Source organism: Pantherophis guttatus, chromosome 4 (assembly GCF_059756535.1).
Source record: "Pantherophis guttatus breed Tessera chromosome 4, ASM5975653v1, whole genome shotgun sequence".
In the NCBI taxonomy this organism is placed as follows: Eukaryota; Metazoa; Chordata; class Lepidosauria; order Squamata; family Colubridae; genus Pantherophis; species Pantherophis guttatus.
In genome coordinates this window covers 128767608-128793370 of record NC_142066.1, presented here as the reverse complement: position 1 = coordinate 128793370, position 25763 = coordinate 128767608, and the positions used below count along the sequence as shown (strand labels likewise).

Sequence of the window (25763 nt, the reverse complement as noted above, 5' to 3'; positions counted from 1 at the left end):
TATTAGCAACATAGATTTAAATATGGTTTCAGAAACTTAGATAAGGCTGCAATTTACTTTGATAATTAGTGTCACCTATATGCAAGATTTTTATAGGTAGAAGGGAGAAAAACTATGATTTCCCCAGAACCATAGATTCCATTCCATTTTCTTCACCACTAAACCTCAGCATAATCGGTTGATCAGCAAGAAACAAATAATATTAGTAGCAAAAACCTATGATCTGCAGAGAATTTCTGGAAGTAAAAAAAAGACTTAGTGTGTCCTTTCATTTAAGCTTCCTAGCAATACTTTAATATTATTAGGTCCTCAGGAATCTGCAGGTAGATTCTTCGGGCTGGAGAAGTTTCAATACGTCCCTCTCTTGTCCCAGTCTTACTGTGCTCAAGAAACAATCAACTGAAAAGAAATGTTTCTAACTTATTTTAGGAGAGTATGGAGCTAGTATATAATAAATCCAAGCCAGTGGCAGTTACTGGAATGGCTTTCCCAACTGGAGATGTTAACAACTTTGTAGTTGGAAGTGAAGAGGGCACTGTCTACACAGCTTGTCGCCATGGAAGGTACCTTCTCCCACCCACCCACCTTTTTTTTTTTGCTATATGATTGTGCTTATGGCATTTCTGTAGATTACAATGTGGTAAAATGGCTGAGATCATGCGGGAGATCTTCCAATGATTAATGTCTTCAGGCAATTTTTTAAACATTTCTGATTTTATCTGGAGCAGTGACTTTATGGGAATTCACAAATATTCATGACTTCTCCCATCTATCTATCTATCTATCTATCTATCTATCTATCTATCCATCCATCCATCCATCCATCCATCCATCCATCCATCCATCATCTATCTATTTCTATCTGTCTGTCTATCCTATCATTTACTTATTCTTATAAATAATTCATTTCACTGAATATATTCAACATGTCTTCATCCTCCTATTTTTCCCTGTGAGGTGGGTTGAGCTGAGAGAGAGTAACTGGCTAACAATCACTTAGCCGGTTTTCATGCATAAGGTAAAATTAGAACTCACAGCCTCCCAGTTTCTGGCCTAATGCTAAACCACTAAAATGAGCTGGTTCTCAATTCTTTAAAATACTACAAAACCATTCATTGTTGTTGCTGTATTTGTTCTTATGGGATACTAAAGTTCTTACTTATTTCCATAATTGCTGTTTGTGTGGGGAAGAGAAATATACCAGATGATCAGTGACTGCATGTGTATCAGTAAAACCCATATGCTGCTTTTTAGAATAAAGTCTCCAAAAATGACTGGCATATAATAACTTTTATTCTATAAGTGAAATATGTTCATGAACCATTCCTTTTTTAGAACTTTCTTAACCCTTACAATCATTAGCTTTTTTTTATCCTAAAAATCTGCTAATTGGGATGTTCTGTATATTTTATTAGACTTATTTATAGAAATTTTAGCAGTGCAATAAAGTGCTATGTAGAAGTTGTTCTTCTACACTTGAATGATATATGTGTACAAGAATAGAGATTCAGTCCAAACCATAGTATGTTATGACTTTTTCAGTCAACCAAGATGAAAAAGCCATAGGATGCTATTCAAAATCACCAATCTCATTGTACATATGTTGTGCAGTGACAATAAAGATTATTACTATTACCATAGGATGCTATTCAAAAAAGGAAACCAGAGCTTGTATGCATGTATCTCAGGCTACACTAAAATCATTTAAGACATTGTTAGTTTGTTATGGCCATCTTCTTTAAAAGAACTTTAGTCTTGCTGATTTTGAAAGCGGAATGCTTATATCATAGCATTTTCAGTGAGGAAAACTATGAATGTTTTCTAAATGAATTTATTTTTTTCTACAGTAAAGCAGGGATTGGAGAAGTTTTTGAAGGACACCAGGGCCCAGTGACAGGAATTAACTGCCACATGGCAGTAGGTCCAATCGATTTCTCTCATCTATTTGTTACATCGTCATTTGATTGGACTGTCAAATTGTGGACCACAAAGGTAAGAAATGATATTCAGAAGGCTTGCTTTAGTATCTGTCCTCTCCACTAACCATCAGTACTAAGCAAAAAATGGATGGTGTCCATCTCACAACATTATACCTGATATAATAGATGTTTCCCCAAGAAAACCTTAGTACTTAACTTCTTCAGAACTATTTTCCAGTAGTTTCTGGGTAAAAATACCCAGAAGACTATATAACTTCCTTGCCTCCTATCGATATGTAAATGTATCTTTCTCATACATTCACATATCTATATAGGCATTTTATTTATCCAACATTCTTCCAGTTTCTTTTTTCACAAACTCATATTACTATTCCTCCAGAGCTCAGAATTGTTGGGTCAGAAGCAATAGTATGTTGATGCAGGCCAGAAGAGGGTACCGTTTTCAGCTGCACTGAAGCTTAGGAAAAAGTTTCCATTCATATAAGGTAACTATGATGTAGAAGTAAGCATGCAGGGTTGAGGAGAAAGGGATGAGAGTCATCCAAATCCCTCCACCCATGTACTGGGAACAGTCATTCTAACTGTTGGTATTTCTATAAGGATAGAGCTTGAGCTTGCTTATAGTATGTAACATTTGATGTTAATTAGCTATAAAAAATGGTTAACTCATTATAATATCACTGGATGATTGTGGCATCTATATTGCCATTTTTCCCAAGCTGCAAATAAAAGCTGAGATATGAGGAGCTGTATAAGATCATTCATTGAAATCTGGATTTAAATTCAAGTTTATTGTATTACAAACACAATAAACCTGAATTTAAATAGCTTGGTACTTTTTATGGTATTTATGAAAGTATTCGTTAAACACTTAAGCTTGTACAAGTTGATATAAAACTCTGCCTATTTCAAAATAGAATGAATTTTCTGAAGAGCTTAGATTTTAATATGACATTTTTCTTTATATTCCAATTTCAAAAAGTTTAAGAAAAAGCCCATAATAATCCGCTTGTTTGAATGAGTGAATAAATACATGAAATTAATATAAATTTTGCTAAATTCTTTTGGAAGGTCAGATATTCAGATGGATTGCATACTCCTGAAATGAAGCACTGATTACTTCATATTGGATAATGTCAGATGTTGGTTGCTGCACACTATTATGTAGCAATATTAGTGGTGGAAACCATCAATATTAATATTATCAACATTGCATCATGAATATCAAATGATGCTAGTCTGTAAATCATATAGAAGTTGTGCTGAATATAATTATCTAGTAAATGTTTCTTGAACCCTTCCTGACGTACCAAAAATGAAAGGAAATGCCATCTATGTGATACCAAAATGTAAACTTCAAGCCTTTCTGTACAAAGCACATTTTCAATCACCCAACTCTAGTTTTTCCCCAAAGACATCAAGAGAGACCCATTACATGAACCTTTCTAATTATAGCATATCTCCAAGAACTAAAGTAATCTATCATGGGAAAGAACTCTTAGGTCCCTACAAAACATTAATCTTCTAACAACAGTTCCTAGAAGCCATAATCTTTACGAACGTAGGGAAATGTTAACATATAATTCAAGAAAAGACACCTTGTTCTGAAGTATATAATAACTGTAAAATGCTCATTTTTTGACATAAATTATTTAAATTTGCCTGTCTTTGTTGTCTAGGATGCAGTTTTAGTCCATGAAACCAATATAATTTTGATCATTGAATCAGGAGATCATAGCACACCCATGAAAGCTGAATTAAAATGCCCCCAAAATCAAGATATATCCTGGTATTAGCTAAGATTTCAGTGCATTAGTGCTTTGAACATGTAAAGTCTTTCCTGAAGGCCACCTGTTCACTATTAGATACCAAGGATTATTAGCTAATGTTAACGTACAGCAATCCCTATGTGTACCCTATTATCATACAGGAGAATTATACTATTCCACATGAATAAAAAACAGATTTGCATCTTTTAGACATTGTTTTATTAGAGCATCTCTTTATTCTGCCATGCATCAAAAGGAATACTTTGGGGAACTGTACAAGTTCAAACAGGATTTAAAAATGCAATTTTTAACTGCTTTATTCACTCATTAATTCTATATCTAATACTATGGAAAATATACTGTATAGTCAACATTTTTATTCTTTAATGTATATAAATTTTGTATGCAATACAATATAAATATTGGAATTCTGTTAGGAACATTTTGGGGACTACTGCAGGAGCTATACTACACTGTTAAATATGTTATTATTATTCCCTGATGTTCAGTTTTCACTTTAGCATAGGTACATATTTCTAAGCAACATCACTGTTCTGATACAACATGGTTATGTTGCCTCATCTATCTTCCCCTACTTCCTAGCAAGAATCTTTTAATTGACCTATGCAGAAATTAATAAGAAATATCATTTGGGTTTGGGCTTCATATTAGATAGCAGAGAGACTACATGGAAAAGAAGGTTTAACTAGATGGATGAAATGATAAAGTGGTAAAAGAGGAACTCAAAGACAAGGGGGCAAAAAAGAATATTGAATGATATTACTGTAAGTCATTGAGGCTGCTACAGATAGTTTTCAACTTAATCATTCATTTAATGATCATTCAAAATTAGAAAGGGTCTGAAGAAGTAACTGTGACCAGCCCGTGGTCTTATAACCATCACAGCATCCCTACAGTCACATGATCAAAATTTGAGTGCTTGACAATTGTCACATATTTATAATTGTTGCAGCTTCCCAGGGTCATGTGATCACTACTTGTGATCTTTCAACAACAAAGTCAATGAGGTCAGCCACATTTGTTTAAAGACCATGTGATTACTTTAATAATTGCAATGATTCACTTAACAACCATGGGAAAGAAAGTCATAAATTTGGGGAGGACTTATTTAACAACTGCCTTAACAAATTGAAATTCTGGTCCCAATTGTGGTAGTAGGTTGAAAACTACCATATAATGGATAGTTTTAAAAATTATAAATAAATTTCATCAATTAGTTAGGATTGAGTAATTAGAATAATAGCAGCTATGGAAAAATAGCCCCCGCAATCCTGAAGAAAAGTGTTCACCTGAAATGATGCTTTGAAAAGAAATTCCCATTGATGCCAATGAGTCTAGGCTTAGGTTCTTCATGCTTCCTGCAGCCTTTCCAAGGTTCAACCCCTGACTTTGCTAAGGATTTCTATGTGTTAAACTAGAAAGAGACATTTAACAGCATGATAAATGATATGGCTTACTGAAAAATATATCACGGTCTTACAATATTTTGTCACATAGTTCAAGAAATAACACATTCCTCCTTAAACACAATTTCCACAATTTTCCTGTTCTTTTTCTCTGTCTCAAAGTGGATGACGTAATATACTGATTAATCTTTTGCTTTTCATTGCTTCTGGTCCTTATTGGGGGGATGGGGTTCTGGTAAAATCTAAGAAGAGAGAGACGCTTGGAGTCTTAAATGTGGTTTCTTCCATGTGGTCAGGTACAGTAGGACTGGCAGGAAGCTTTGCCTTTGATTTTTTTTCTTTCTTCTTAAATTAATTTCCTTTGACTCCCACTTGCACCGTCTTGGTCAATTGGTATTCCCAAAGCAAGCACATGTTTGCTTTATACTCATGCATCCTTCCTCCTAATCTGTTTCCCCCCCCTTAATTTGTTTCAAGAAAATAATTTAAACAGATGCTTATTTAATTCTTCTGTGATCTAAGTTTCACCTTAGTAGGACACAACATTCCTATACAATGCAAGGCAAACAGTTCTATATGGTTATTCAACCTTTGTTTTGTCTGCAGCTACCTGTCCCTTTCCCAGAAAGGATTATTGTGCTCATAGGTAAAGTTGAAATGTCTCAGAACATCTCTGGGTGTGAGGAGATTCTCAGTCATCCAGGTCATAGTTGTCTCAAAGATGCTTTTTCAAAAGGTATCTGGACTGTTTTTTCTTTGAGGAAGAAGACGTTTCACTTCTCATCCAAGAAGCTTCATCATTTCTGGCAGGATGCTGGGGAGTGATGGAAGCTTTTGTTCTCATAGAATGGGGGTTGCGGGGGTGAGTGGATGGATTGGAAGGATCATATTTCTTTGCAGTCATCTGGTTGTTAGCACTCTCCCTAAAAGCTCTTGAGGCCACTTGGGGGTTTGTGCCTTCAGGGTCACCTGTATTAAAGTGCAAATGGGGGTGGAATATTTCTTAGAACTGCTGAAAATACTGTGTTGTAGACATGAGATAGGTAGTATTTTATCCTTCCCCCTCTATTGAAAGAGGGCTGCTCAATGTTAACATAAATTGTCTCTTTTATCCCTCTTTCAAACCAGTGGTCCTCTCTATACAGAATGTGGACTTTGCTGTCTTCAAAAGAGTAGCCTTTGTTTTTCAAATGCTGATGGACTGCTAAACCTTCTCCTGAGGGTTTGCTCTCCTATGTTGTGCCATGTATTTGTGAAGTGATTGTTTTGTTTCACCTGTTATGCAAAAATAGCATCCCGAGAGTACTCATTCTTTATTTTGCCAAATTAGAATAATGTAAGGTAATTCTCATTCGTTTAGTTGATTGCTAAACATTCTGCCATGGAACAATATGAATTTTCAGTACGCACATGAACACATACACCTATTGGAGAGCAGTAATATTTGGTTGTAATTTTTTCCTCTGATTGCTTCCCACCTTGTTACTTTTATCAATAAGAGTCCCTATTGATATTAGCTCCCAAATGCAATTCGAAGTGCTGGTTGTCAGCTTGGATTGGCACTGAGGTACCCACAAGGCTACCTCTTCTAATTAGGAATGATCTGTTGTGTTCACATATCACAAGAAAACATCTGATGATCTTTCAGGCTAGTGAATTATAGAGGATGAGAAAGCCTCCTGTTAGAAATTATATCATCTTCTACTATTATAGGGACAAGATAGCTCAGTAGTTAGGACGCTGGGTCTTAGATCATTAAAGGTCTACAACTCAGCATTTTGAGACCCGAATGCTGCAAGACAGAGTGACTGCCATCACTTGTCCCAGCTTCTTTCAACTTAACAGTTTGAAAGCATGCAAATGTAAGTAGATGAAAGGTGTCACATATAACCATGTGAGAAGGTAACAGTGTTCCATGATTCACTGAACACTTTGTGCTGCATCATGATGTGATGCTGGCCACATAATTGCAGAAACACATCTGGACAATGCTAGCTCTTTGGCTTAAGAAATGGAGATGAGCACCACCTCCTAAAGTGGGTCACTCAGGACTAGCAAGGTAAAATCTGCAGTAACACCAAATAAGAAAATTATGATTTTCTGGAAGTTTTATTCCAGAGGGTCATAATGGTAATTGTTCAGTTTGACTCACTAATAGATGTTTGGTTTTTTGCCTTATACATTTATTTGTTTTAACACCATTGTGAATATCTTATTTCAAATGTTTAATTACTGTACATTTCTGAGAGCCTGTGCAATGGTTATAGCAGTAGCAATTAAATTTATATACTGCTTCATAGTGCTTCACAGCCCTCTTTAAGCTCTAAACTGACAGAGTCAGCATATTGCCCCAACAATCTGGGTCCTCATTTTACCAATCTTGAAAGGATGGAAGGCTGAGTCAAACTTGAGCCAGTGAGATATATATTTAAATTATAAGAAAACCACATTTATTATTATCCTGATATTCAACAAAGATAACTGTGAAGAACTTAAGCCTCCTGAGTTAAAAAGTAAATGATATAATATACATCTTTCTAGAAATTTCAGGATTAAAAACTGTCTTGAAAGAGATTGAAAATATCATTATATTATGCAGTCCATGATAGGTTATCTTGGGCATTTTGATTTTCTCTGTCTCTGTCTTCCATTTACTTACTAAGGGCAACCTTAGGAATCAGAATCTACTAAATATTTCACTAGGAAATTTTAAAATATAAAATGAAAAAAAATTGTTCTAATAAATATATTACAACCTCATGGAGAAGATATGCAGAAAAAATATGAATTTCAAAATATACTTCTCTCTGCACTTTATAATGTACACAATATTTTGAGAACATTTGCATAATAACATTTATGGATGTACAAATGGAAGGAGAACATTTATAGATGCAAAAAATGGATGCACAAAAATATATTTTATTTTGAAAAATTGTTTGTCAAAACTATGTACACTAAAATCAATTTAATTTCTCTAAGAGCAATATGCACAAAAGATAAAGCTGAATGTTTATCAGACTGTTGGTTTGATTTAAAATCCTCTGAATTGTGTGAAAAGAAAATGCTTCCAAATCTATACAATAGTGGTATTTACTTTTACAAATCCCTTTTCTATTTTTTTAATGAGTCAGCAATTCAAAAGGGCTTAGATGCATAGTATAGAACCCATTTATTAGCATGAGATATCTATATATTTCTATTTACTTCAGTTAAATCTTCTATTTATCATTCACAAGTGGACAGTATGAATTATCTCTATGGGGATCAAAACTGGGTGTTCTTTCCACACAGTCACAATATATAGGTCTTAAGTGATTACTAGAGCAGTGTATAGGCCTACTCATTTTAAGAGAGAATTAAATCTCCTATTTATCATTCACAAGTGGATAGTATGAATTATCTCTATGGGATAAAAACTGGGTTTTCTTTCCACACTCTCACAATGTTTAGGTCCCAAATGATTAATAGAGCAGTATAGCAATATAGGCGTATTCATTTCAAGATAGAATAAATGTCCTACAGTGCCCTAATTCAGAGGTCTTCAAACTTCAAGCATAGCTGGCTGGAGAATTCTGGGAGTTGAAGTCCACAAGTTTGACTTCAAGTTTGAAGACTTCTGCCCTAATTGGCTGGTCTTATCTTTGGCCACTGCACTCAAGGTCCCCTTTCTGTGGCAATTTAAACATCTTTAAATGGAGCCTGGGGAAAAAACAAACAAACAATTTTTGGGAAAGAAAAGAAGTTCCAACTAAATTTATTATGTCCCACAGCAAAGAGTCATGCATGTATGCAGAGCATGTTAATCATTTCAGTGAACCATGTGTCTCTCTATTTGGTAAGTAGCATATTGGCTTATATGATAACAGTTCTGTCTGTTGTATAAGCTCAGCATTTTGAGTTTTGCTCAGAACTAAAGCAATGAATGAATTTTCTTCAGAGCTCAATTTTGTTGTCAAAAAGCCAAAGTGATTCAAAGGAATGGGTGGAGCTGCTTGTTCAGGCAGGATTTTTTATTTTTTGCCCTTTACCTCTGGAGCCAGAGGTCTGGCTTCCATCCAGCTGTATGAGGAGAAGATTATGGTCTTTCTCTAGGTAATTTGAAGGAGCAAAACCAAAACGAAGTCAGGTGGTCAAAAGTCAGCACTGAGTTTTTCCACAATGTTTTTCTTGAATTTGCTTATCTATCCCACGGTAATCACTGTATTTTTAAAAAAGACTTCTTGAGCAGTCATATGTGCAAAATAACAGTTTTCTTTATATAGGATAACCTATATGTATGTTATTGGTAGAATAACGGCTGCAAACATGCAGAAAAATAAATGTTTAAAACAGGAAAAGATACTGTTTCAGCAAATGGCAACTTGAGTAGAAGAAAGTGACTATCCTGAAAATTCAGAGCAATATGTAAAAGTAAAATACAAGTAGTTGTACTCAGTTCTGATAAGCTGCAGCTTTTGCATTTGCTGATAATAAATCTGTGGAAATGCTTTAATAGATAAATAGAAATTGAGCAAAAGGCTTAACCTTTAGCAGTAATTGTAAAACCATTTATTCACAGAGAAGCCTTCTTAAGTTAATAGGTGATCTTGCAGAGTGGCGAGTATAGAGTTGGATGTCTTCAGCTTCTATGCCTCCAGTGCTGGCATAATTTCTGTCTCCAAGTAACATCATATTTTGTCAGGCTGATCTGACACGTCATCAGTTGTATTCAGTTTTTAAAAGGTACTTGCCATAGGGGCTGTTTTTCTTTATATATTTATGCATTTTTCTTAGATATTCTTTCTGAATTTTAATCCATACTGTACTTAGATTTGAAGAATCTGAGTCATGTTCTATGAAAGATGACATAATAAAATGAGGTAATATATCAAGACTACAAAACAGTAATTTAAAGCATCAAAGCTCAAAAGAATGAGAAAGAAATAAGACCAATTGGCTCTATTAACTGTTTAAAATCAGAGTGCTTTTGACCATTATACTGCAATTTTTCTCGAACACATTGATTTCTGCTTCTGTAAGATTGAGTTTCCTAAAGTAGCACTGCTGCCCAAAAGGCCCAGATCTCTGTATCACAAAAATCATGGTCTAACTTGTATGGGCTTTATTAATTTAAGTAATTTGAAAGGCTGATTGCTTGTCAAACTTTAGGCAGTTTATAAGGTTCAAGGTGTTGGTGATTACCTATAAAGCCCTACATGGCTTAGGCCCGGGGTATCTGGCGGATCACCTGCAGCCAGCAACAGGTCCCCATCGCCCAGTGCGCCACACAGAGAGGGCCTACTGGGGTTCCATTGGCCAAGCAATGTCGGCTGACGGCCCCTAGAGAGCGAGCCTTCTCTGTAGGCGCACCTACCCTCTGGAATCAGCTCCCCTTGAAGCTCTGGGTGGCTCCCAACCTTTGCTCTTTTGGCTGTGACCTTAAAACATGGTTTTTTCGCCAGGCTGGCCTGGACTAAAGGGGTTTTAATGGGAATTTAAGATTTTTTTATTGTTTGAATTTTAATTTGGACTTGTTGTTGCTTATTGCTGTGAGCTGCCCTGAGTCCTTGTGAAGAAAGGGCGGCATATAAGTCCAATAAATAAATAAATAAATAAATAAATAAATAAATAAATAAATAAATAAATAAATAAAAACAATAAAAAAACCCACTTGCTGTTGCTGATTGAAGAAGCTTTAAAAATCTCTTTCCAAAATCTCTATGGCACTTAACTATTTTTACTACTTTTCTAAAGGATTGGAAGATGGCAGTTAGTCTGACCTAAGATATTTTACACAAGTTGTCTTGTCCTCAACACCTTTGATCCCCAATATTGTCTCCTAGCTAGAGTTCCTGAAATTAGCAAGGTCCCTAGTTATATAGGGCTTTATAGGTAATAAATAGAATTAGTGCTGGGATCACTTGAATTGGTCTTCTGGTGACCAGTGGAGCACCAGGAAAATGGATGGTATTCTTCTAAGCTAGTTAGTGCTGATCAACAGGTACTATATATTTGGCACCATTTTCTGAATCTTCAAGGGCAGCCACATGCAAAACAAATTATTATTGTCATATCTTCAGCATCTCCTGATCCAGGAAACTTCAGCTGGTTCACCACTGTTTCACATAGCTGTTTTTTTTTTAAAAATATATCCATTTTATTTTACAGTAACCCTACAGTATGAAGTAGGTTGAGAAAAAGCAATAGACTCACACCAATCAATCTAAAGCCAGCATTGCTAATCCAAGCTTAACACTGTGTTCTACAGTCCACTGCTAATTTTACTTTTTTCAGACTGTGAATCAAACCCTTTCAGTTATGAATCAAACCCTATTCAGTAATAGTAATTTTAATTATTTTTATGTTGCTATGATAATAACAATCAAACCCATGTAAACACTAGGAACTTGCTTAACCTGACGGAGACTTTATTTCTGACATGCTACATTTTTGTTTTCTTCTTTTGCTTTTAACAACTGACAAAAAAAGATTATGATAAATTATGTTAAAATTGGGTTACATGAATATCAAAAACATTTCAATTTGTTTGTTTTTTAGACTTATTAGTAGAAAAATCAAAAGAAAGTACACAGCACAGTAACAGAAATTAGAAATAGCTTCCACATAATAGGTTAAAGATAGCTATGCATGCACAAACTTCATGCAACTCTGAAAAACTTACTTGTGGATTCAGGCCATGTTCCTCCAAGAACAGTACTTTTTAAGGTGGCTGAAGAAGAAAATTAAAAAATATATGTAGAACAATCAATGACATTTATAAAAATTAATTTAAATTCAATTTAAACAAATTTTATCCCCATCCAATTAGTATTTTTGTCACCTATATAAACACACACATACACAATTTATTTCATGGAAACTGAATCTATTATTAGGAGAAGTGATTGTATTAGTAAAATGTCATTAGTAAAATGACCCTCTCAGGTACAATACTAAAGGCCAACAATAGTTGAAAGCATAAGGTCTCAAATTCATTCATTCATTTATTCATTTTCTACAGCCCCCATCTCAAGCAAGTGGCACTGACTGACAAACAATCACAAAACAATTAAAAACAATTACAGTATAATACAAATTAAATATATATGGCAACTAAGAACCAACACAAAGTCCAAATTTACCAAGGAAAATAGAAATAACTTAAAAAAATAGCTCATAGTATGTGATAGAAATTTATAGAGTCCTTAAGTATTGAAGATCTTGAGGGTAGATTATCCCAAAGTAGAGTTTTTTAGACCTACATAAAATGACCAAAGATGAATAATTTTTCAGGTTACCTAATATTTTTGTTCTGGATGAATGTTAACAACAACAAGAAAGTAGTGAGGAATTAGAATAAATACTGTAAATGTCCATGCAAGTGAAGTTTAAGACTAAAGTCCGACATACTAGATAGTAATGGATATTTCTTTTGAGTAAATATGCACAGGATTACACAGCAAGTTAGATTAAACTTTGCCATGTACAAAACAAAAGTGTCAGGTTGCACCAGGAGCTATTGGAAGTAAGACACAATGGCTGTTCTAGTTTGAAAACAAAGCCTTCCGTTATTCAGCTTCCTCTTTATCAGAATATATGAGTTCCTTGTAAGGCAAAGACAAGAAGTTGGTACTTATTACTACTATCAAAGGTGGATATAATTTCAGATCATGTACTAAGTAAAAAGCTAATACAACCTCATTTGTGCAGCACTATCTTAATTGTATGATTCATCTTCCAATTTTCAGAATTTTTTCCAAGGACAATAAATATTGCATTTGAGAAAGGTGATATAAATGAAAAAAAATACTTTAAGCAAAGATTTTTGTTTTTAGGGTAATCAAAAAAGTGCTATACAATCTTGCATAGGAACCGATTTTACCAAAGGAGCATTTTGAGTTGAAATGGCAAGCCACACCCTTTCTCTTACAATGGCGGCACGGTCACCAATTCTCATTCATCCCTTCCAACTACCTTCAATGTGCTTTCAGCTGCCTTTGTATTTTTTTTTAATCTGGAAATGCTAATGATGGATAGTCCAGAAGAATGCCAGACATCTGTTCCTCTTTTCTGCTCTTTCAACCTGTTGTATTTTTTCTGCAGCAGACGTAGACAAGACAGCCTTAACCTTTATATATTCTTTTGCTGTCTTCCCTTCATGCTTCAAGCATGAAGTATTGACTTTCAAGAAACACAGAAGGATGACATTCTTAAAGAAAGAATGGAACAAATTCAAAAAGCACTTTTTTTCAGCCCTTCTCTTTTAGCCACTCATATCTACCAACATTAGAGTTAGTGTTTCCCTGACCCCAAATGAAGTGTCTTATTAAGCTTAAGAGCGCCTCAACATAAATCTTGGAAAACTCTAATTCTTGAATGTGTTCTTTTGTTGAATATTATCAGCATACTTAACAGTATTCTCGGGAGTTTCGTGGGGGACGCAAGGCTGTGAAGCTGCAGTACTTAACTGCATACATGATTTGGAAGAAATATAATTGAAATGTCATTGGCAACTTCAGGTTTGTACAGGTAGTTCTGTGCAACCATTCAGTTACAATGCACTCCAAAAAGCTACTTATGATTTGGAACATCTGGGCCCCACCTCAAGTCATGTGATTGTATTTTGGACACATGGCAATCAGCACTTAATGACCACCACAGTAAAGGTTGTAAAATCAGGTGTGATCACTTGGTAACTGCTTTATGACAGTCCTTATTTATGACCAAAATTGCAGGCTTAATTATGGCTGTAAACTGAAGACTACTTGTACTAGTTTGAACACTAATTATAATCAGTTTATCACAAGGTATTCTGGAACTTGCTTGATTTTTGGAGAAGACTAATGATTGTTTGCTAAACATCTCCATAATTTAATGGAACAGTTTCAGGGACCCTTGTTTAGGAAAAATTCCAGTTTAGAATGATACAAAAAATGTAGCAGCAACTCAATAAATCTAAGAACTTTTGGGAAACATTTATGTATGCTTTCTGAATGAATGTCCCTAAAGTGCTTTTTCAAGAGGCAACTGGACTTTCTGGTTTTCTTTGAAGACATTTGTCAAAGGCCACTCTTTTGAAGACAGCAAAGTCCACATTTTGGACAGAGAGAACCACTGGTTTGAAAGAGGGGTCAAAGAGATCATCTATGTCAAAATTGAATGGGGAGAGGTATGCAACATAATCTATCTCCAGTCTACAACACAGTCCTTTCAACAGTTTCAAGAAGGCTCCACACCCATTTGCACTATTCAGGTGACCTGGTCACCATCAGGAGACAGATGAATCTCCAGGTGGCCTTATGACTCTCTAAAAAAATGCAAATGACCAGCTGTCTGCAAGGAGTATAAATCCTTCCATTCCCCACCATCCAATCAGAGCTGAAGAAGCTTTTTTGGAGGAGAAGTGAAACATCTTCAAAGAAAAACCCAAAAGTCCAGTTGCTTGTTGGAAAAGCACCCTGGGGACAACCATGGCCTGGATGATTGAGAATCTCCATAGACATTTGTCCAAATGAAAGCACAGTGAAAACAATACGGCTCTCTGATAAGTACAGTAAAGGAACTTTGCAAGCTGGAAATACAATTCATAAATGTGTCTTAATTATTCTTTCTATGCAATGACTTGTCTCATGAAAAAAGCAAATCTGATAGATTTCGTTGTAGCTTTTAAGCAGTTAAATGCTAGTTAAAACCTGTGAACATGTCCACATGATTTCCTTTAAGTAGTGAAGTTCTTAACGAATGGCGCCTCCTGGATTAAGAAAGATCATCCTCACAGATACACTAGGGAGGCAGTTGAAACTTTACCCCTAGATGCAAGTTTTTATTTTCATCTTTCTGTGTACATACTATTCTTTGAGGTAGGCCATCAAAATAAGGGATTTATCAAAAAATTGCTAGAAAACCGTATAGGATGAGCATGCTACCTCTGGTATTTACATGGCAGCTCTTCTATTAGGGAACAGCCTAAACCGGGCCTGTTTTGTAACTTGTATCTTCACATGCAGTACTTAAGAAGCTGATCATATTAACCTCATTCTAAAGCCATCAGAATTATGTCAAATCCTGTTACTTCACATGAAAAGTTATTATTCATCTATCATTGCCTGAATAAAAGAAGCAGGATTTAACAGAAGACTTAAGTGAGTGGATGGATTATAGATGTTTATAATGCAATGTGTTCACCTGTAAAATACATGGCCTAAACATTGGGAGAAAACACTGAGCAATATTTTAAAATTCTTCTTCATGGGCTCAGTTTCCATTTAGATTTTATAACATCAACATTTGACAATTGTAAGAATCACCTGATGAGTTGCTGCCTTTGGAAAGAAAATTGAAAATCAAAAAGGCAAGCAAAATGAACATTCATTAAAGAAACAAGTAATATTTTCCTTCTATTTTATTTCATGATGGTAAAGTTAAGAATGATAGCTACCATGTAGTCTATTTTCCACCCCTAATGGTTCTTTTGCTTTATGGTCTTTAATATTCTTTCTCACATAGGAAAAAGAGCAATGAAAAAATTATGGGAAATGATAAACGAGATAGTGGGGGGGGGGGGAGATCTTTTTAAAAGCCATGTATGAGTCAAGGCATTTGCACAGTAAAAGTTTCATGCAGAAGCACTCTTGAGAAAAGGACTATTTCAGAGGTCATCTTTCAATACAGCCTCTAAAAGTCTTGGACAATACCTCACATAACTTCCCTGCCAATGTTGATGGAAACCCTAGTCTAACAATTGTGGAAGGTTATCAGATTGAGAAAGGCTAGTCTTGTCACCTTGAGAAGGCAAATTTGAACATCTGGGTATTCTTTGATAATGTCTCTGGAATTTTGGCAGAAATAATGAATGCTGTTCACTAAAGGACTTAATCAAATTAGGAATGCATCCAAACAAGGAGTGAGATAAATTGTATACAGTCAATAGAGAATTGTAAATGTGTACCAGTCCATATCTAGATATCCTAAAATGTATGGTCTGGCTAGAAATTTTATGCAACTCAATTCCTATAAGGTTAATTGTCCACCAAAATGAAGAACATCCTGAAAAATTCTTAGATAATACTAAGAATTTGTGGTCATCCAGATGTGATTCTACAACTTCTTGCATCTCTCACCACTGGCCATAAATAATAGAAATGCAAATTATAGCTTGCTGACATCTGAAAGGCGACAGGTAATTCCACAGCTGCCCTGAAACACTTCTGACACTAAACAACTATTGAAAAACTGGTCATAGTTTAAAAAGTTCAGTCCTATGTCTGAATATTTGATTCATGATCAATTCCATCTTATTAAAAAATTGTTAAATCCTCATAAATTTAACAGTGAAACTTCCCAAATTTTTAAAGTATATTTGTGTTTGCATATGCATGCATATTCACAGATATACACAAATATTCACCCATTCACCTGCATACATGGAAAAATCCTGTTTAGATTTCTGTGGTGGATAATAAGAATATTTAATTTCTTTATAGTTTCTGGAATTTTCATTGTCATTTAAATGTTATTTTACTGTTAACTGTTTGGGAATTAGGCAAAGCCATTATTCAGAAATGAGAATAAGGAGAAGCAAGTAAGTATAATGAATAATTCATGACACCCAATTATATGTTACAGTTCCCATGTACTTTTAAACTTGTCTTGCCCGCCTGTCTATTGTGAAATGAAATGATGCGTAAACTCGTAAAAGTCAAGCGGCAGCGCCACACTCTTGGCAGCTGCACGCTCTGAACTTCGCCACCTCTTTTCTGAAATGAGAATCTCAAAACACGAAGTTTGGGGGTGGGTGAGATTTGTAAACCCATCTAGAGTCATTGCTCTTACAAAAGAAAAAACGGGGAGAACAAAGGAAACGCTTGAAATTAAGGCGATGCGTTTCGATTAGACAGTTCTATTAGCGTAGGGCGATGGTGCAGACTAGGGGAGAGAACAGCATTTAGGGGACCGAGTTCAGGCATTAATTTAGCTGATGAGAGGATGAAGAATAGGAAAAGTTGGTGCCGGGCTTTGGAATTTAGCGCAAGCTGCTTGCGCTATTTGCGACTTTGCGCAAGGAGCACTAGGTGGCAGTCACCGTCTTCGCTTGCAGAGCGGGAATCTCTCCGGAGACTTCTGGGTGTACGCGCGAGCGTATGTGAAAGAGGAACGAGGAAAGATTTTTCTGACTAGCCGGCTAGTCGATCCTATAGCATAAACTACGGGTAGCGTTTCCCTACTCCCTCCGCGTTGTAGTAGCAGTAGCAGCAGCACCTTTTACTTATGCAGTATGCAAAGTCTTGGAAATCATTCCCCTTCCCAATAATTTCTCGTACGCTCTCCCCCCCCCGCCGGTGGCTGCCCCCCGGGAGAGCGCCGCCGCAGGCCCGCCTTCTGCGTCCTCGGACCTTTCATCTGCGGAAAGTTTTATGACACTTGGTTGAATGTGCAAAGTTTTTAATTAGACTCTCCAGACAGCCCGAGGCGGCAGTAGCGCCACGAAGTCTTCCTGCCCTTCCCCTCTGCTTTTTTGCCCCCCCTTTTGCAGCACAACAAGCCGCTCTACTCCTTTGAAGACAATGCCGACTATGTCTACGACGTCATGTGGTCCCCCGTGCACCCCGCGCTCTTCGCCTGCGTCGACGGGATGGGCCGATTGGATCTCTGGAACCTGAATAATGACACCGAGGTGAGGCGGGGAGAGGATCGGGGCTTGGGAGAGGAGGGAGTTGGCGAGTTTCTTGCCTATTCTTTCTTTAAAAAAACAAAAACTTTTGCAAAGAAAGCAGGGAAGAGAAGTGGGCTACGTTGCCTTCCTTAGACCAAGCCTCTTAGTGGCTTGTACTGCGTATTCATTTGAGGGGGAAAAATGGACTTTTGTCTCTCCATGGCCCTACCCAACGCTGCCACAGATTCCCACGCCTTAGGCTTCCAGGGACTAGCCCAGCCGTGGTCTTCCTCGCAGGAAGCTTTTTCTCTCTCTATGTACGGTGTCTAAATTAAATACTTCTTTCACCCTTTATTCATTTTCCTTTCTCTCTGGCAAATCGAAAAGCCTGAAAATCTACCAGAAGTGTAGGGGAAGACCCCCCGGTTGCACAGTCGCTTTTGCTGATTTGTGGAAAAATATTGCCACTGATACTCGATTATTATCACCACACGAGGCCCGGTGCGCCACGTGAAGGCAGCTGTCCTCTTCTGCAGAGGGGCTGGCGTCTAATGGGCGACAGTATCTACTCCTCCCACTCGACTGTGCCAGATTCCTTTAGGGAAACTTCCCGTTTGTGGTGGGCTATATTTCCCTTCATTCCCAGCCAGGAAGGTTATATTGGCTGAAAATGATGGGAGGTGTAGGCTGGCATCTATAGCCTCACTTTTATCTATTTATAGACGGCAACAAAAAGTGATTTGCTTTTTGGGGATAGGTGAATAATTTTGTAATAATCACCCCTAACCTTCCCCGCCCCTCCTTTAACCATGCTTCTCTATGTTACAAAGGATAATTTTTCCTTGGGGCCTGCAAGCTTTATACTTAGTGTAAATAGCAGGCTTAACAATGGTCAAATAGCTCAAGAACCGTTTCTTATTTTTTTATCCAGAAACACAAACAGAGGTCTTCAGAGCAAATTGATTAACTCTTATTTAATTGTTAATATGCTAACATTTGTGGTTGTGTTAAATGCACAATGCATTCTGACAAATTTCCTTTAATATTTTTCTACTTTACTGCAGAAGTTTATATAGGATCATGGATTAAAAAGAAACTTAGTTTGTTGACAAGTTCTTTTTGTGTATAACTCAAGTATCTGATTCAATATATTTAAGATATAACAGCTTGTTTGTTTTTAGCTTAATATTGTGCTATAATAATAACTCAGCTATTTTGGTTTGCAAACCATGGTTAACATGTTGGCGATAACCCAGCCAGGTGTAATTATTCAGGAAACTGGCTTTGCTTAACCTGGACATTGTACATCCTGGTAGAGCATCTTTTACAATTCTCACCACTTGGCATTCTTCACTGGAATGCTGGAAATCTCAGTCTGCGTATTTGAAGATAGCTCATTTGAGGTGTATACACTGCTATGTATCATGGTTAAACAAAACCATTGTTTTGTGTAGTGGATAAATTCAATCCAAGACTGCATTCTGGGATATGTATTTGTGAGTGACCATGCACAACATTACACTGTAAAAAACATCCTGAAAAAAACAAAATAGTTCTTTTTATAACAAAAGAATTTGAGCAAAAGCTGCATGGTTTCAGTCCTTTCCTTACTGGGTTAGGACCATGTTCATTAAATTGAGTAGGCCTAAAGCTGTACACGGTTGGGTTTAAAGATAAAGATCAAATCTTGTTAAATTCTGGAATTTATATTGGCTATCATTTTAAATATAAGTACTGCCTGATTCTATTTAATTATTTACTCAGTATTTAGCCCACTGAATTCAGTGGGGCATCTTCCTGGATACGGATGCATGTATGTGCAACCCTGTTTGAATTTTGGCTATTACTACTTCTCTAGTAGTATTTTGTACTGCAGTGTTAAGTAGCAATCCTGATTCTGGATAATTTTACTGTGACTTTGTGAACCTAGCTATTGTGATTTGCAAATTATAGTTTGTCGCATAGCATATTACATGAATCCAGCTACTTTTGTCCATTCAGTAAACTATGATAAACTATGATTTAGTGCAATGTGCAAACTTCCTCTCAGCTTCACAGTAATATGGGGAAAATAAAAATACATGGAAACGCTAAACCCAGGAATAGAGTGATAAAATGATGTGAATTACATCATTTTAACACAAGTAGAGGAAAAATTGCTTCTGAAGAAATGTAGATTTACACTGATTAATAGAGAAAATAAGCTGAGAAAATGTCAATAAAATATTGTGTCTGTAGAGTTAGTGGATTTATAGTGTTTTTTTCTCAACTATTTTAAAAAATATGCATAATTTTTAAATTATCTATTTTAAAAACATGAAGCATTTTAGTATTAGATTTTTATCCTTCATTTTTTATATGTATCTCAAGGTGGTGAACATACCTAAAACTAAGTATAATATTTTTTCAGATTACAATTTCTGTGCAAATCCTGACTAGCGTCCTTGCAATTAGGTCTGATTTACACATATAGCAGAAGGAAGCTCCACTTACGATTATAATAAATGAGTTATATTTTTCTAGTGTTCTTTTATGGACAATCAACTAGCAGACACAGGTGGAATATCAGTTGTTCGTTAAGACAAGTTAGACTAGAAAGAACCACTTTTTCCTCATATTTTTCCTGAAGAAAAAAGACTGCATGGGAGAAAATTCTTTGCTTGCAGACTTAAGGATTTCAATCAGTTCTGAACTTCTCTTTCACAGTCTTGCATTTAAAGATATGGCCTAAGTTAGGATATTTATTACTTAATAGATAATCAGTTTTATTCTGAAAAGTAACCAGGAGAATGCCTCACTTTTGTAAAGTTCATTTGTTATTTGGAGGTGATTTCTCAGGAAATTATGTACATATCTATCAGGCATGTACATAGGCTGATAAAGGCAGATACATTATCATTTTACATTTATTGTGGCAAGGCTTACCACAATAAAACCTTGCTTTACTGCAAAAGTAAAAATAATAAATGAAATATCCTTGGGATATTCTGAATTCATATTTAGCAAACAAGGGCTGCTATAAAGCATATTGTAGTTTAAATCAAATTAGTATCATTAATTCTTATACTTTAAGTTACCATTATTATTTAGTTCCTATTTATGTTATGTGAGAGTCTTCTGTTTTTAAACTGAGATATGGGTTATACATGTTCTAAATAAATATTTTGAGAGCTTTCAGCCTTTTGTGCAGTATATATTTTCTTTTTCGAAGCACACACACACTTTTTTTCTTTGCAAAGCTTGTCTTGCAATTAAATTTTTGAAATGTAAGAGCAAAGATTTCCATTCTAGTAGCAGCCAGAAATATAAAAAGAGGAATCGGATAGAGAAAAGATTGTTGCCTATTTAGCATTGAAAGAGCTGAAATGGGAGATAATAAAAAGGGAGAATTTGAGAAGATACATTTGGTTCATGAAAATCAATATTTTTGCCGTAGTTGTTTTTGCTGTCCTTTATTATTTTGTCTCATGTTATTTTATTCTGAATTCAAAAGATGTGCAGTTTCTTCACTTTCCCCATGAAATAAGAGTGCGTGTTCTTTATTTTTACAGAAATGGTCTCTTGAACCTTTTATTCCCCTTTTTTTCCCCAAGAACAATCTTGCTATTCAGAAACAATGCCACAACCAAGGTTTGAACTTGAGTTCTGATAACTATTACCTCATACAAACTAACATCAGTGCATTTTGAAGTGTTCTTTAGCTGAAATTCTGATAGAATTGTAAGATAACAATAAGGTAATGGAGAATAAAGCAATGGGACCTATAAAGCAGCTATATGAAAGTAAGTAATAATGATAACACATTTCACTTTTGTAGCTGCAGAAGAATAGCTGTATTAGCAAGAACAGAAAATCCAGAGTATGTATTGGTACGATACATGTGTGAGGCAGGCACTGTTAAGGCAAGACAAATTTTAACAAATTGGATGGTATGTGAAGGGGGCAGATGAGAATGAATTTATGTATAAGTGGAGATATAGCACGGAATTAACTCAGCCAATATAGCAAAAGCAATATGTTAATGATTTTCTTTTTCTTCACTTTTTATTTAGTCTTCCTTTCACATCACTAATGTATTTCATAGTAGAAAGAAAATATACATGTTTACTGATTTGGCTGTAAATCATGTAAGACAGGTAAGGAAGGACAAATGCTGAAAACTGGATTGTCAAGTAGAGACTGTAGAACTTTTGAAGTGCTCTTAGCAGGAAGTTTCAGAGGCAGCTTAATTATAAAGTAGCTGAATAGGGAGGATTTTTCCCCTTCAGTTTTTTACTTTGAGGTAAGGGGACAATTTGGAAGAGGGAACACATCTTTACAGATATTATTGTTAGGAGATTTGACTATCAATATTCTAAAAATTCTTAAGAGCAAATCTGCTTTTAAAATGAATGGGAAGAAATACGTCCCCTTTTTAATTGACACAGTGAGTCTTCTTTACATAGGATGTTGAAATTGTTCTTTGATCAGGGCAAAAGAGCTTGTGAAATTGAACAAGAATATAGCCATAAGATTTACTTTACTCTCATTTGTTTAATTTGGACTGCTAGTGTATGTTGCATGAAGAAATGTCAAGATTTTTTTCCCTCTTTTTTTCTCCCCCATTAGGACACCAGCAGGAATAAATTCAACACAAGCACATTGCCAGTAAAAACTAATCAGAGACCCACAGTAGCAACCAAGGAGAAAATGCTTTAACAACTGAAAGCGATTTTCCTTTTGATCCTTTGCCTGACAATTTAAAATTGTACAAAACAACGGTTTTATTCCCTGAGAAGTATTGGGCCACAATCCAGGCAGCATTAAGCGCATTGGGCACCACTTTAAGAGATAAAGCAAAGCCAGTCCTAAACTTAGATCACTTCCAATAAAATTAAAATGCCCTAGTTTGAATCAAACCCTTAGCTTTAATAATTTGGTTTTTAGTTCTACATGTCTATAATCACAGAAAAATCTGATTTGTTACTAGATAGAAGGATTTATTTTAGACTAATAACATGGTTGCAACACCACAGCTTTAATAGACTAATCTGTTTAATAAAGAGGCAAAATTATTGAGAGGCAAGTTGGTTAGCATTATAATTTTGTGGTAAAAAGGCAGACATTGTTTTAGAACTGGTGGTACGATTTTCAAATTTCCAGTTTAAATCATTGGAAATTTTGAAAATCTTGCACTTCAGTTCCCAGTGATTTAAATTGAATTTGTTTTTCCACAAGTTTGGGATCAAGTTATTGATCAGCTTAAGCTAAATATTTTGATGCGACTCAATTACAGACAAGAGTGTTGGCAATATATAACTTGTAAGATGCCACATTGTGTGTTTTTATTGTAGCAAAGATATACAATATGGACTTTCAGTTGAGTACAGTGAACCTACCGATCCATAGCACAACTTGAAATGACAGGTCATAGGAGCTTTGTTCCTAGAAGTTGCTTTGAGCATTTCAAGTAAATAATGGCAAAGCTAATTAGAAACAGATTATAGATGTATACATGGTTGGTATAAAATGGGCCTTAAATGTTTGTGGTATTTACAAAAAGGTCTTGGAAAGGTTTCTTGCTGCAATTCTTGGAAGAAGCTGCAGTGTTGAATTCTTGGGACAATAACATAGCAATTTTCCAAGTTCATAGTTTAATTAATTTAGTCTCAACATTTATATTCTGCTTTTTTCTTAAATATTCAAAATAGATAATGGTGAAGAAGATATTGTTTTGATGGGAAATGCAAGCAGAAATACAAATTAGTAAGAATATCAAAACAATGCAAAGACTAAAAGTTGACACCAAAACATGAACATTATAATTCAGGTATATTAAGCTTGACAAAATGAACCATCGCCTCTCGGAAAGTGAGCAGGGATCACAACCTAAAAAGTTTGTGACAAAAGTTTGTCCTTATAAGTGTAATACATAATAATGTATAACAATTTTCTGAATCTGGTGCTTTCCAGATGTATTGGCACTACCGATAATAGAATTCATAGTCAGCAGGACCAAAGAACAGAGATGTCTGTGTTGGAGCATATAACAGAATTCACACAATCAGGGAAGGCTGTATTTGGCAACTCGATACAATTATCTTGAAATTGTTTCATGGACATATGTAGGTAAATTTTAGCTTACAAAATTCTTGATGCATGTAGAATTCCTTTTTTAAAGCACTATTATTGGCTTTCTGTTTGTTAAAAGAATTGAATTAGTTATCTTTTGATGCAGGTTTTTTGTAACCCTTGGCTGATTATGGGAGTTTGGATGTACTTGTTTATCTCAAATTAAAAGCAATAAGGGGAATCCTTAAAGCTTAAAATAGTTGCTAATCAGATATTAGTTATCTATCAAATGAAAGTGGTATTTTTTCTATTTCATGCTTGACCTATTTAATAACAACAACAACAACAACAACAACAATAATAATAATAATAAAACTCTAACAAATATCCATTGGTCTATACTTCCTCATTTTCTTAGTAACCATTTATCTAAAATGGCATGATTTGAGGAAAAAATGTTATCGTTAATTGTATTTTCTTCCATTTGAGCTAAAATAAAATTCCTTATTCATGCCTCCTTATGAATATAGTTTTTAGTTATATTCATATTTAGTTGTCTTCATGAATGTAATTTTCATTATATCCCGAATATATATCGAATGTAGTTAACATTTTTCTGCCAATTCTTTCATATTGGAAATAATACATTATTACTATTATTACATTAATCTTTTATTGCATCTTGTTTTAAAATATACGTTGGTCAACTCAAGGCAGCAAACATAATAATATTACCTCTTATTTTCCCTACAATAGCAATCCTGTTAAGTGGACTTGGTTGAGAGAGGGTGACTAGCCAAATGTCACCCAGAAAGATTTCATGCTTATGCTTAAGGGAGTGTCACAGCCTTCTGGTTTCTAGGCCAGTATCTTAACTACTGCACCAAACTGGCCTTCATGTGACTTGAATTAATAATTAATTAAAGTTGTTTAAAAATTGGATTTCAGGACCATGTAAGGACAGCTATTAAATGATTCAATCAATTCTTTTGAACTTTCTACTCTTGAGTTCCAATGTTTGTTCTCAAATGAGAAAAATTGTTCTGTTTGGATGAAACACCATTCTGTTTGAATGATGGATGCCATAGTTTAGAGAGAGAAAGCTAATACCTCTTTCCAGATTTAGTACTTTTCAGATAGGTATTCATTTTACATTTGGATGCTAAATTTTGAAATAAAACCAGAATTCCTGATAGAATACCCAAACTATTTGGAGCATTGTTCTAATTTGTCTAGACTTCTATAAACAAGGATTATATGCTTTAAAATTAAATAAACAAGTTTGTTTTAATAATTTCTCCACAAATTAACATTTCCCCCCCCCAAATACTGTAGTTCTATCTATGCTTATTTATTGGTTCAATCACAAATTGAATTGCAGTTTTAGTATGTTTTTTTCATTGTAAGCAGAGCAAATCTATGGGGCTGTAATCATATGCTTAATGTTTTTGTTATATTGTAATTTGTAGCATATTTTTTTATACTTTTAAGTTAGGTTTTTAATTTTAAAATTTTTGGACAGTCCTTCACTCACAACATAATACATTAATCTGTAGCAGTGTTTTTTCAACCTTGGCATCTTTAAGATATATGGCCCAACTCCCAGAATTCCCCAGCTTGCATGTTAGCAGTGCATGAACAATTGATACATGAGACATTAAACTCAAAAAATAGAAAAACCTGGGAAAGTTAAAGGGTTTTAATCAGATGTTTTGGAGAAGACAATGTTGGTCCTAAGGAATAATATTCCAACTCTGATTGGGAACTTCTGAAAAAGTCTTTTTGTAACTTCTTAATTCACTTATCAAAGAAACTGATAAGTCTCTCAGATGGTCTTCATATATACTCTGGTATATTTGTGTGATTTTAAATGCAAATTTATACAAATAAAAATAGCTTCTTAATTATAAAAGTGTTATTTGTCAAATATTTAGCAAGCATT

The 25763-nt window shown here is 35.1% G+C and overlaps 1 protein-coding gene across 11 annotated transcripts in view; it reads left to right on the top strand.

Annotated features, from left to right (window-relative positions):
* The window catches only part of DYNC1I1 (dynein cytoplasmic 1 intermediate chain 1), a 212867-nt gene that overhangs the window by 161466 nt on the left and 25638 nt on the right, over positions 1-25763 (top strand). For 8 of the 11 annotated variants that reach the window (XM_034402096.3, XM_034402098.3, XM_034402094.3 and 5 more), the window contains 3 exons: positions 430-563; positions 1848-1992; positions 17651-17791. In XM_034402096.3, the coding sequence (XP_034257987.1) occupies positions 430-563; positions 1848-1992; positions 17651-17791 (420 nt within the window). Of the gene's footprint in view, positions 1-429; positions 564-1847; positions 1993-2319; positions 10063-17650; positions 17792-25763 lie in introns of those variants that run through there. The other 3 variants (XM_034402103.3, XM_087892761.1, XM_087892762.1) reach the window with 2 other exon arrangements.